Source organism: Apteryx rowi, unplaced genomic scaffold (assembly GCF_003343035.1).
Source record: "Apteryx rowi isolate R43461 unplaced genomic scaffold, aptRow1 scaffold_59, whole genome shotgun sequence".
Lineage (NCBI taxonomy): Eukaryota > Metazoa > Chordata > Aves > Apterygiformes > Apterygidae > Apteryx > Apteryx rowi.
Genome location: NW_020450860.1, coordinates 202,474 through 214,074, shown reverse-complemented (window position 1 = coordinate 214,074; position 11,601 = coordinate 202,474). Strand labels below are relative to the sequence as shown.

Below are 11,601 nucleotides of genomic sequence, written 5' to 3'. Positions count from 1 at the left end.
AGCTGGCTCAAACATTCCTAAAGACCGCTGTGTTTCTGGAACTTATGCTGCGATTAACAATGATTTAGATAAAGGAAGATTTCAGTCTGAAAACAGGAATCGGGAGAAAGTTAATTCTTCACAACTTTTTATACACAAATAAGTGTAATTAAGTTCCTAAGATTTTCACTATTTAAAGGTCTAAAAACGTGATATTGTTTTTCTTCTTCTCCCTTTCATGCTGCCTTAATTTCTCTCTGGAAACAGAAAGTGTGTGTGGGGGGGAGTAAATTCTAATAGAAAGTCATTTAAGAAATGATGTGACATTTGCAGCCGGCAGCTCCAGAACTAAACCATTCCTGTGAAACACCCGGGAAGCCCAGCGAAGTTCCTCCCGCTGGGCAGGACCTGCGCTCGCCCTCCCCGGAGCGAGCTGACGGGACAAGGAGACCCCCTTCCCCGAGGCCGGGACCCAGCGCCCAGGGCCTCGCCGGGGCAGCGTCCCCTGGGAGGTGACTCGCGCCTGGCTGGGCCTTGCCAGGGAGACGTCCCCTCGCCAGGGAAATATCCCTTCGCCAGGGAAATATCCCTTCGCCGGGGAGACGCCAGGGAAATACCCCTTCGCCAGGGAGACGTTCCCTCACACCAGGCGCCACCACCTCGGCCCTCCCCGGCCTGGCGTGAGGGGACGCTCGGCCCAGGCGGGCACGCAGGAGGCCGGGGCCCTGGCGGTGGCCGCAGAGCCCGGGGGCAGCCCGCCTGCGCGCCCCGCCGCCCCGGGGAAGGGCCGCCAGGGCGCGTGTGGAGGCGACGCGGCAGCGGCCATCTCTGCCTGTACCCGCCCTGCAGGACTGGGCGACAGGAGGCCGCCTCGGTGCCACGCCCAAACCCGTCCCCCGGAAGCGGCGGCAAGGCGCCTCGGTGCCACGCCCAAACCCGTCCCCCGGAAGCGGCGGCAAGGCGCCTCGGTGCCACGCCCAAACCCGTCCCCCGGAAGCGGCGGCAAGGCGCCTCGGTGCCACGCCCAAACCCGTCCCCCACGCGTGTCCCCGCCCCTCGCGCGCGGGCCCTGCTTCTGCGGGCAGTGACGCAGCACCTCCCTCCCTCCCTCCGGGCGGCCAGTGCGCCAGTATTTGGCGTCCCCCCGGCTTCTCCCGCACTGCGCGGCCGCGTAGCTCCCGGCCCGGAAGTGACCCGGGAAAGCGGGCGGGGAGGGGCGCGCCTCCGGGTGCCGCAGCATAACCCTTCCGGGCGGGGGCGGGGGCTGCCGGGCGGTTCCCGAGGCGGAGGCGAGGCGCGATGGAGTGAGGCAGCGCGGTAAGGCGCGGAGCGGGGCGGCGCGGCGCGGTAAGGCGGACCGGGCCGGGCCGGGCCGGGCCGGGCCCTAACGGCTGTCTCTCCCCCCGCAGGACGGCGCGGGAGCAGCTGGGCCTCGCCCTTCTCCTCAGGCGGGCCGGGGCTATGCGAGGGCCGCGCTGCCGCCTGCCCTAGGCCCTAGGCCCGGCGGGGGAGCGGCGAGCGGCAGCGGGGCCTCATGCGGGAGTACAAGGTGGTGGTGCTGGGCAGCGGCGGCGTGGGGAAGTCCGCCCTGACGGTGCAGTTCGTCACCGGCACCTTCATCGAGAAGTATGACCCCACCATCGAGGACTTCTACCGCAAGGAGATCGAGGTGGACTCGTCCCCCTCGGTGCTGGAGATCCTGGACACGGCGGGCACCGAGCAGTTCGCCTCCATGCGGGACCTCTACATCAAGAACGGGCAGGGCTTCATCCTCGTCTACAGCCTGGTCAACCAGCAGTCCTTCCAGGTAAGCGCGGCCCCGGCCCTGCCCGGGCGCAGCGCCCTGGGCCGAGGGGAGCTTTAGGCTTAGCCCCCTTCCCCCCCCCCCTTCTTCTTCCCTTCTCTCTCCGTAAAGACAAAAGCGAAAATGCCTCCTCAAAAAGTGCTTCCACGAGCCGCCTTTCCTAATGGAAAAGTGCTTGCTCGGCAGGGACTTATCAGGGTGCCGCCGCTGTTAAATCCCGCGCAGTGTGGGAGAACAATCGCCAGCTCCCACTTCCCTAAGAGAAATGCTGCTGGCAATCCCCTCTTATTAAGAAATCGCTCGATATTAAAATCCAGACTTCCCTTTTTTGCTGAAGAGGAATGTTTCTTCAGTTGATCTTACAGAGAGAGGGGCATGTGCTTTTCAGTTGCAACTTAAGTAAGCTCTGATTTTACCCCCCACGCGCACCAACCCCCCCCATATTCCAGGGCAAGCTCTATGCTTTCGCAGTGTAGGTGGTGTACTAGAGAGGAGAAGCAGGCCATATGCAATAATTTGGGGATCTGAATTTCATTTGTATTATTAAAACTCAGGAAAAAACAGAAATTTCTCAGCCAGTAACTGGTTTGAACTGCCTCTAGAAATAAGCCTTTATTTGTGGGGAATAACTGGATTTAGCAGCACTGCATGTAGTGCAGGGATTTGCAACTTCTGCGTTGGCTTCAGTTGCTGATTTGGGTGTATTCCAGCTGCTTGGCAAAACCTTGCACACCCCCACTGAAGCAGAATGTTTGCTTCTGCTGAAGGCTAAGCTTTATCTTAGAGGCCTCAGCATAGCTTCAGTACAAGCTGAAGGCATACTTTCTTTGGAAAACAACAGCAGTGACATTGGGATGCTTCTCTCCTTGTTTTCACTTATTTTGGAACCTGAGTGTTCCCCATTATTCAAGGAATGGGCGCGCAGTTAGTAATCCACCCTGTTAATATTTAATTATTCTTGTCTGTTTGTATGTTTACTCCATAGCTTTTAGGTGTAAACCACTCTCTACAGTTCTTTTAAACAGTGGTGACTTTAAATGCTCAATTGCTTTGTCTCAGAACTATGCAACAATCTGTAGGCATGAATTGTACTGATAATAACTTAAAACATTCAGAGGCGCAGAGGAGATTGACTCAGACTTTAAACTGTAAACTCCTGATGTTAGTTCAGACTTGAATAAATGCATCTCTAGGTAATAAAACCTTATAGCATCTAATTTGCTTACTTGCATGTGATTAAATGTGTTCACAATAAATCAATTTAAGCATTCCAGAAGTGAGAGGACTATTCACTAGCTTCCTCAAGCCGGAAGCTGAACACAGGCTTCCTAAATGATTGTGTAATAATACAGATATTGCTACAAATGTTACAAATCTGCTGTCATTAGACTTGAGACAAATTTCTCAGCAAAACAGAAATCTGACTTGAAACCAGCCATACTGTATCTTCCTCTAGCTGAACCAAAAGTCTTAGAGTACAGTAGTTACTATATATATACACACACATTTATAAAATATGCATTCATATAAAATGAAAATATACTTTTTTATTATTATTATTAAAGATGGACAGTGAACTTCCTCTGTCTGAGTTCTAGATCCACATGGATATGAATTTAAGAAATCTTCTGAAGTGTTTTCAATTGCATGTTAGGGTTATTAAAATGTGCTTTTGTAGTGGTTATAGCAATTTCATGTGATTACTTATGCATACTAACCAACTGGATTGTTTGATCAGGACATCAAGCCAATGAGGGACCAGATTGTTCGGGTGAAGAGATACGAGAAAGTTCCTCTGATCCTAGTGGGGAATAAAGTGGATCTGGAGTCGGAGAGGGAGGTCTTATCTGCAGAAGGCAGAGCTCTGGCTCAGGAATGGGGCTGTCCCTTCATGGAGACATCAGCCAAGAGCAAAACAATGGTGGATGAACTGTTTGCTGAGATCGTCAGACAAATGAACTATGCCTCCCTGCCTGAAAAACAAGATCAGTGTTGTACAACTTGCATCGTCCAGTGAGAAAAATTAAGAAAAACCTCAATCATGGCCATACAGAGCAGGTTGGTTGAACAGTCATAACTGAGGTGCATAATCATGCTGTTTAAGTAAGCAGAAAAAGTGGGATAGACAGTCTGAAATTAAGTAGTCTGACCTGGAGGTAGCTTTCCTCTGAAAGAGATGTAAGCTTGTGGATTCAGTTGTGAATGAGTACTTGAGTAAAATGGTCTTCTTGCATTGCCCTGGTAGGGTTAGTCAGGGAACATTGCCTTTGCCTGTAGTATTTTTACAACGCGACGGAGTGTATGACCTCATTTGCACCTATTGTGACTGACAGTGCTGTATCTGACATAACCTTATCCTTAATAATGTGTTGGGATGTTGCAGTAGGCTTCTCCATTGGCTGCAGTTGGTATCTGAATTATTTTCAAGTTAATGAGAATTACCTTGGAGTTAGGTAGGATTATTGTGACCGAGTTTCCCACTAACTGTGCTGAGAAGATTTTGAGCTTATTTAAATAAATCAAATAGCTGTGGTACAGAAACTGAATGTACTTACAGTACGCTTTTGCCTTATCAGTGGAGTGAGTTTGAAAGGGAACTACCCTGAGCTGCAGGGAGTGGCTTGAAGCCCTCGTGTGCTCGTCAAGGATATGTGCAAAGTATTCTTCTAAAAACTCCTGAGCAGAGAACACATGATAAAATGGCTCCTTATGCGCAGCTCTTTCCCAGTGACTCATAAGAGGCGTGGCAAGACAGCAGATTGTTTGGAGGGGGGTTTATAAAGCTTCCCCCTTCTCGGTCGTTGCTTTGGTTTCCTACAAGGCTAGCTGCTCTTGGCACTGCACAGGCACCGTGTTCCCTTTCAGTACCCCAACTTGGCTTTCACCTGATGGTGTAAAGGGATCTGCTGCTCCCCTGCAAGGGGCAATGCTCTCATCTCGGTGGGAGGCAGTCCTGACACCCCCTGCTCTGCTTTCCTGGTAGTGGCTGTGGGTGTGGTTTCACCGTGGGCTTAAATCTGTGTTGCTCCAAGGGACTTGGTATGCTTTGTGACTGGGCTGGCCACGCAGTCAGCTGATCCATCTGACCTTCAGTTTCTGTTGGATCTCTCTTCTGCCACAGCAAACAACTTGATGTGATTTGTAAGAGCAAGTGCTGAACTAAAGGATGGCATGAAAATTCAGGGGAGAGAACTGCCCCTTTTGACAGCAGCACTGATGGAGGTTTAGGCTTTGACTGCCATGTTAGTTACCCTTGCATGAGTCGGAGGAGTTTTTTGTGTCTGAGTGACAAGAGGGAAAATAGGTTGTTACTGGAAGCTTTAGATTACGTGTCCACTTTAATCTTGAGTGTAAGGTCAGAGAGTGAAGTCTCAAAATTAGTCTTTGAGATTGTTATCAAGTGCTTTGTGAATATAAAATTTTAGGTGTTCATGACCCTAGCACTGTCATACTAAAGATAATACACGAGATTTTTATCTCCAGAAGCTGTGAAATGAGGAAGGGCTCCTAAGGGGTGTGTGCAAGTTCAAGACTTGCTTGCTGAAAGGCAAGTGAACTGCTTGTGCTAGAGCAGAGAAAAATTAAACAAAGTCCTTTTCCTTGTACACTAATCCCCAATGCCTGCAGAGCTTTATAGGAGTATAGGAATGAGTAAATTGAAGGAATTGCTACTCAATGCTACAGGGTTAATAGCACTTATGGTAATGCAAAGTTTCAGCTAGTTCTGAGGCAGCTTCACAGATAAGAGTATCTGGCCTTAAGGTATCGTGCCAAAGGTTATGGCAATCCCCTGGCTCGCTAGTGATTCATCTTGTACGGGATGCTGTCACACCATGTTGCTAGCAACACAGTAATTCCTTGCTTGTATGGGATACTGCCTCTGCCCAGCATAGTTTCTTCACCTGTGCCAAGCTATGTAAGTCTCTCTTTTCCGGAGCATCTTCCTACTCAGTTCGGTTCTCGCTATGTCTGCAACCTCTTTCTTATTACTAGTCCTGGCTCTTCCCAGGCTTCATCCTTCTATCTTTTACTTCAGCCTTACACTTTTTGGATATTTACTTCTTCCTGGCTCCCATTCTGTCCTTGTTCTTTGATTGAGTAGGTGTAGCATCTCGTTAACATTAAGATAAGCCTTTGCTGCCTGATAATTTCTGTCTGATGTGCTCTAGTGTAGGAGAGCCACTGATGGTGTCTTCTGATAGTTGTAGTCAGCTCTGTAGGGATGAGTATTCTGCTTATCTATGATCCAAGGGGATGATTGCTGCCTCTCAAACATCTGCGCTAGCAGTGACCCCTTCTAAGTAAAGTGAAACGAAGAAGGTGGAACCAGCTCTCTGAAAACCTGAGTGTAAGATACAGGCTTCAACTACAGTTCTGCCCTAACATCATCATCATCTCCAAGTTCTGTGACCTCTCTGTGTGCAGAACTAGTTTTAGGTCTGGGTCAGTTAGTTAACTCAGAATGAAGTATATAGAAATAGTTTGTGTTTCTCCAGTTCTGATGGAGAAACTAGTGTGCAGGGTGTGTGGAGTATATGCTAGACCTATTCTCATCAGTCCTTCAAATTCTGAAGGCTATTTTGGTGTCAGTTGTAACTAGCATGTATCACTTAGTTGTTTTTGGTACTAATATATCGACCCATCTGTTGACAACTATGTTGAAAACTGGCTACTACTCAACCTTTTCAAATAAGTGGAAGGTAGTGTGGCTGAGCAGTTAAGTTACCTCAGAACTTTGACTTCTTGAAGTTCCCCACCACAGGATGCTAAGGATTAAAGTCTCACGAAAAGCAAAGGAAATATTTGACCTTCCATGGGATATGATGTTGTGTAAGTTCTTTCATCATGTTTTTGAGACGCACTTGCTTAAATTACTGTTCCAGTCAGTATTCTTGGCTGAAATAAAGGATGGATCATAAGTGCAGTGTACTAACCAGTATATGCTATAGTTCCTTTTAAGCATGTGTGCTGTTGCTGCATCCTGGCCCTTTCCTACTTCTGCAGTGGTCTTCTGTCATCTCACCGCATTCAGAAATCTGAGATTCCCAGCAGCTACTCCCTGTTGCATGTTCTCTTGAATTCTCAGTATGACAGTGGTTCATAACCTACGTCATCTTTGGGTCAATGTGTTAAGTCTTCTGCAGAAGTACTGAGCAGATTTGGAACACGTTAATATTGGGGTAAAAGACTGCTGCTTAGTGATTTCTGTCCCTTCCCTTCACGACTAACTGACACTAGCAAGTGCTGAAGGAAGAGTATCTCTCTCTGTGTTTCCACACTGAAAGTACACCGTCGGTGTGACTATGCAGCACAGACAAATTTATCCTACAAGATTGTCTTACTTACCCCTCTGCCCTGCCCTCTTGCAAAAGAGAACAGAGAACACTATAGGAATTTTGTGGGCAAATAAAGCCATATAAAGTACTATGTGGTGCCAGTTGTAGTAAATAAGGACAAGTTAAATGGAAAGGTGAAACCTCTGACCTGGGAAGTCCCTAAGCTGCAAGTATTAGGAGGCTGGAAGAGTATTTGGAGGAAAATACCGTTGCTTGCTTCCTCTGTTCTTGCTGTCCTTTTCTGACCACACAGCTCTGGGTGTTGGGTTGAGGTGGAGTTTCGGGATAGATCACTTGTTCAGTAACTGTCGGTAGCCTAGATGAGGCTCTAAAACTCCGCTGTGACAGCAGCTGATTTTTAAACTGCTAGGATAAGCAGCCCTCCTATAAATGGGTTTGCCTCTCCCATGCTCTAAGCGAGGATACAGGATATGTTAAGCTGGTCCAGTCCATCCCCGTTAAAAGCTAACTGATTGTTACTGTTTTAGTAGTGCATGGACCCTTCTTGTTTGAAATCCATTGGCTTGCAACAGTGTGTGTGCGGGAAATCTCACCAAAATGGGTGAGAATTACTGTTAGGTGTCTGTGGCGGGGGGAAACAACCAACCAACCAAACCCTGGCTCTCTGCTCTTGCCAGTACAAGAGTGCTGCTCCCGAACGTCAGGGTTTTTCCATTGGTAGCCAAGGAGGGAAACTCTGACTGTGTCAGAGTGAAAAGAAACAATATCAGAGGAATCATAGGGTCCTGCCACAAAGAGATGACTTCAAGAATAGAGAAGATGCTCGTCAAATTCCCTGAAAAGCCAAACATCAAGCTTTAATGAAATGTGTGCACATGCATGCAAAGGACTGGTTTCTACAGACTTTAAACTTGGACTGAAACTTTTAGGATATCTCTACAGATAAATCTTATGAAACGCAAGCAAGTCACCAGAAATACAAAGATGTATTGGTCACACTGGTGGAACTACTTGATTTATTTTTTTGTGTGCTTGACTCAAAGCAGCAGTGTACAACTCTGTCCCCGCTGAGGTGAACTCTGATAAATGCAAAGTTTTGTTTTTCTTTTTTTAATATTAATTTAGAGGATCTGAATGTGGAAAACTCAGGTCTCGACTGAGTTAGTTGGCTCAGCTACATGTTCCCAGAATTTGTGCAAAACGCTGTTACTTCATATTCCTGAGTGATATAGTGTTTCACTTATCACCAGTGCTAAGCCCAGGGTATGCATCATTGTACAGAAGAACTTAAATTCTCTAGTTGTTTCAGATCTTTATAACAGCTGCCCCTTTGGGATACTGAACTGCTTTTACCAGGTTCATAGTAACCAATCGTTACCTATTTGTCGCCTTTACTACCAGAATTAGTGGAAAAGAACTTCAAGAATGCTTCTGTAAAAATAGCTTTAGAACTCAGTTTAGAAAACTAGCTGTTCCACACTATGGGAAAAGCTGAATTCACTTTGAATGTTTATGGAATATGGCTTTCATTAGCTATTTTGTTTAAATTGCAGATAAAACTCAGAGGAAACTTGCACAGATGCTGCTTTGGAGAACTTTCAGCCCAGGTTGCAGAGCTGAGCCTTGGTAAACCTGTCTCTATTACAGCACATTGCCATACATCTAAGTGCATAAGGTTGGTGGCCTCCAGGATCCACACACCTTAACCAGAATGCTTAGCATGTTTACCATACGTTTAAAATCTGTTCTTTACCTATCAGTCCTTTTATAGCTTTCTAAGTTCATATAATGGCTAATATGCAAGAGTTCATTTTTAATATTTTAATTGATTTCTTTAATCAATTTCTGAACTTGTATTTATTAAATACTTAAACTCAGTATTACCTACTCAATGCCTTTTAAAAGAAGAGAGTTTTAATGGAGAATAAATTGAGCCTTAAACAAATGGTTACTTCTGTATATTACCTCGCATCAGTGCTTATTTCTATTTGCAAAGTTTTCTCCTACAATGTAGTTGGTCGTTCTTTGAGACTTTTTGTTTACGTGTGACAGTGTCATGAGAAGATACTGAAGGCACCTCTGTTCTATGGATGTAGTATCCCTTTTCTTGGCAAATGCAGCTGTGATAGTGTGCAACTGGTCTGATCTGATAATAGAGATTACTTGGAATGGGATGTAAAGTCTCCAGCTGATTTTTTTTTTTTCTTTTCCTCTTGCAGTCATGGGTTTCTTAAACTCATTTAATCAAAAATGACAATTGTAGCATTGAAATATGGCCACACACTTTTCCTTCTACTGAGTTTCTAAACTTGCTTGTTTACAAATAGCTTCTTTATGCCTTTGAAAAGGGATAATGTATCCTCCAAAATGGGCTGTGTGCCTAATCAGAGTTAGCTCAGCTTTGCCTGGCACATTAAGTGACATCTAGTGGACCTCTGCACATGTAAATCTAATGCAAATAAGATCACTTTACATTTTATAGTTCCTAATATTTGTCTTTCTGAATAATATTTTAAAGCAATATTTGTTAAAGTTTTTTCTTGCACTGTCACAAATTGCTTTTTAGTTTTTTTTTCCCAATAAACAAGTTTAATATTAGAGACAAGTTGATGTAATGAGGGGAAAGCACCAGGTTTCAGTGATACTAACTGCAAGTGTGCTTTGAACAGCCATTGCCTTCCATATTGTTTACCTGATCAACATATTTTCTCTGAATACTTGAAAATTTTAACAATAACACAGGTATAAAGAGCAGAATGAAAATGTACAAAGAACAGATGAAATCTTTTTGTTCAGTTTTATTAACATGTTGCATACATGAGAGCTTTTTCTAGCAGTGGTTTAAAATGTGTGATTTTATTTTGCAGAAGTTTAATAACTGCAGCTCACCTACTGCACCAAAGTTCTAGGTTTTTAGGAGCCCAGCTTTAGTCATTTGAACATGCTTCTAGAAATGTACATTTTTTCCCTGTAATAGCTAAATAACTTTGAGAAAAGCTCTAGTAAAAGCAGTGATGGATATATGAGGTTAAGCAGTTTAAAACTCACTAAATGTATTGTGGATGATGGCATTTAAAACAATAAAAGATCGCCGGTACAGTATCTCAACATTAATGTGTTTTATTGGTAATAATGCAGGCTGACTTTACAGTATTGAGCGGAAGTAAATATTCTGGCTCTACATTCAGTGTTGAATTTGAATCCTGAAACGAAGAGAACACCAAGTTTTCTGCTTGGGTATCAAAACACCTAATTTTCCTGTGGGGTTACTTGAAACATTTTTGTAGGGTTTTTTTTCCCCCCCTGTTTGTACAAACTTTATAAACAGGCTGAGGCTAATACTTAGGTTTGCACTTTAATATCAGAATTAAACCAAACCCTGTATTCAAAGTAGATTTTTAAGTGGTGTTGATCTTTTTTGTAGATTGTAAGGAAGTAATAGGAAATAAAAGTAATTCATAAAGATCTTAGTTTTCCTTTGTCTAAGGGGGGAAAAAGTTGGTTAATATTAATCAGTGGTTCATTCCTATGGGTAGTTATCAAACCAGTGTTCATTTTCATCGACCTCAGCGCAAAAACAAAAAAAAAAAACAAAAAAAAACCTTAAAGAAACTTGAACTAGCTTAGAGTGACAGGACTGGGAAAACGAGAGATGGTTTCTTCAGCACACTTTGGGGGGAAAAAGGGACCAAAAGTTATTTTAGGCTTCCTCAATAGATTGCATGTGAAGTTGCTTATTAGTATAAGAGGCTAATAATAAATGCAATATGTATTGTCTTTACTATGGCATCTGTTTAGGAGTTGTTCAAATCACTGCAGTAGGGCTCTGCAAATAAAAATGTAACCTAACATCATGTATCTAATGTACTGTATCTTTATCAGTGATAGGTGAAATCTGGAATAACAAGTGCAAAAATGGAACAATTACCTATAATGCTTTGTAAAAAAAAAAAAATTTTTCCAGTAGATTTCATTCTTGTCATTTTGTAAGACAACCCTACAGTCCACCTGTTTGTAACTTTTTTAATAAAATAGATATCTGTATTACCAAACCGGGGTGAGTAGTCTGTTTTCAATTTCTTCTTTTAAAGTGGGCCTAACAGACAAGCCTTTATTTAATACTTTTTTTTATATTTTTTAAAATTATTTATTTATTTGTTTTGAGGTACTGGCTATTCTAAACGTAATAACTGCAACTGAGTGACTTCCTCTGGCTCGGGGAAACGGGGTATATAGGGGTGCCCAGACAGGGGGGTAAAGCTCACGCTGCCTTAGGTGCTCTGAGTAGAGTTCGGACCATGTCCTCGGACTGTGCGTTATCTCCGTGAGCCAGGCAGGCTCTGCCTGGACCTGAGGGACTCCCCTGTGAGCTGAGGAGCCTGTTCCAAAGCAGTAATGGTGCCTCTCCTCTGGGGCAGGTAGGGTGATCTTCGCTCCCTTCCACCTGGGGAGCTGGCTGCAGTACTACATTTGCTGGTGAATCTAAAGCCTATCAAGCTTCTCTGTAAAGTCTTAGAGGTG

At 44.7% G+C, this 11,601-nt stretch overlaps 1 protein-coding gene across 1 annotated transcript; it reads left to right on the top strand.

The window, feature by feature from the left end:
• Window positions 1-1,195: 1,195 nt before the first annotated feature.
• RAP2C (RAP2C, member of RAS oncogene family) lies at window positions 1,196-11,132 on the top strand. The gene is made up of 4 exons (XM_026082693.1): window positions 1,196-1,296; window positions 1,389-1,786; window positions 3,522-3,841; window positions 8,634-11,132. Exons 2-3 carry the CDS (start codon window positions 1,514-1,516, stop codon window positions 3,798-3,800), a joined length of 552 nt encoding a protein of 183 aa, XP_025938478.1. The 5' UTR covers window positions 1,196-1,296; window positions 1,389-1,513; the 3' UTR covers window positions 3,801-3,841; window positions 8,634-11,132.
• The last annotated feature ends 469 nt before the right edge of the window (window positions 11,133-11,601 follow it).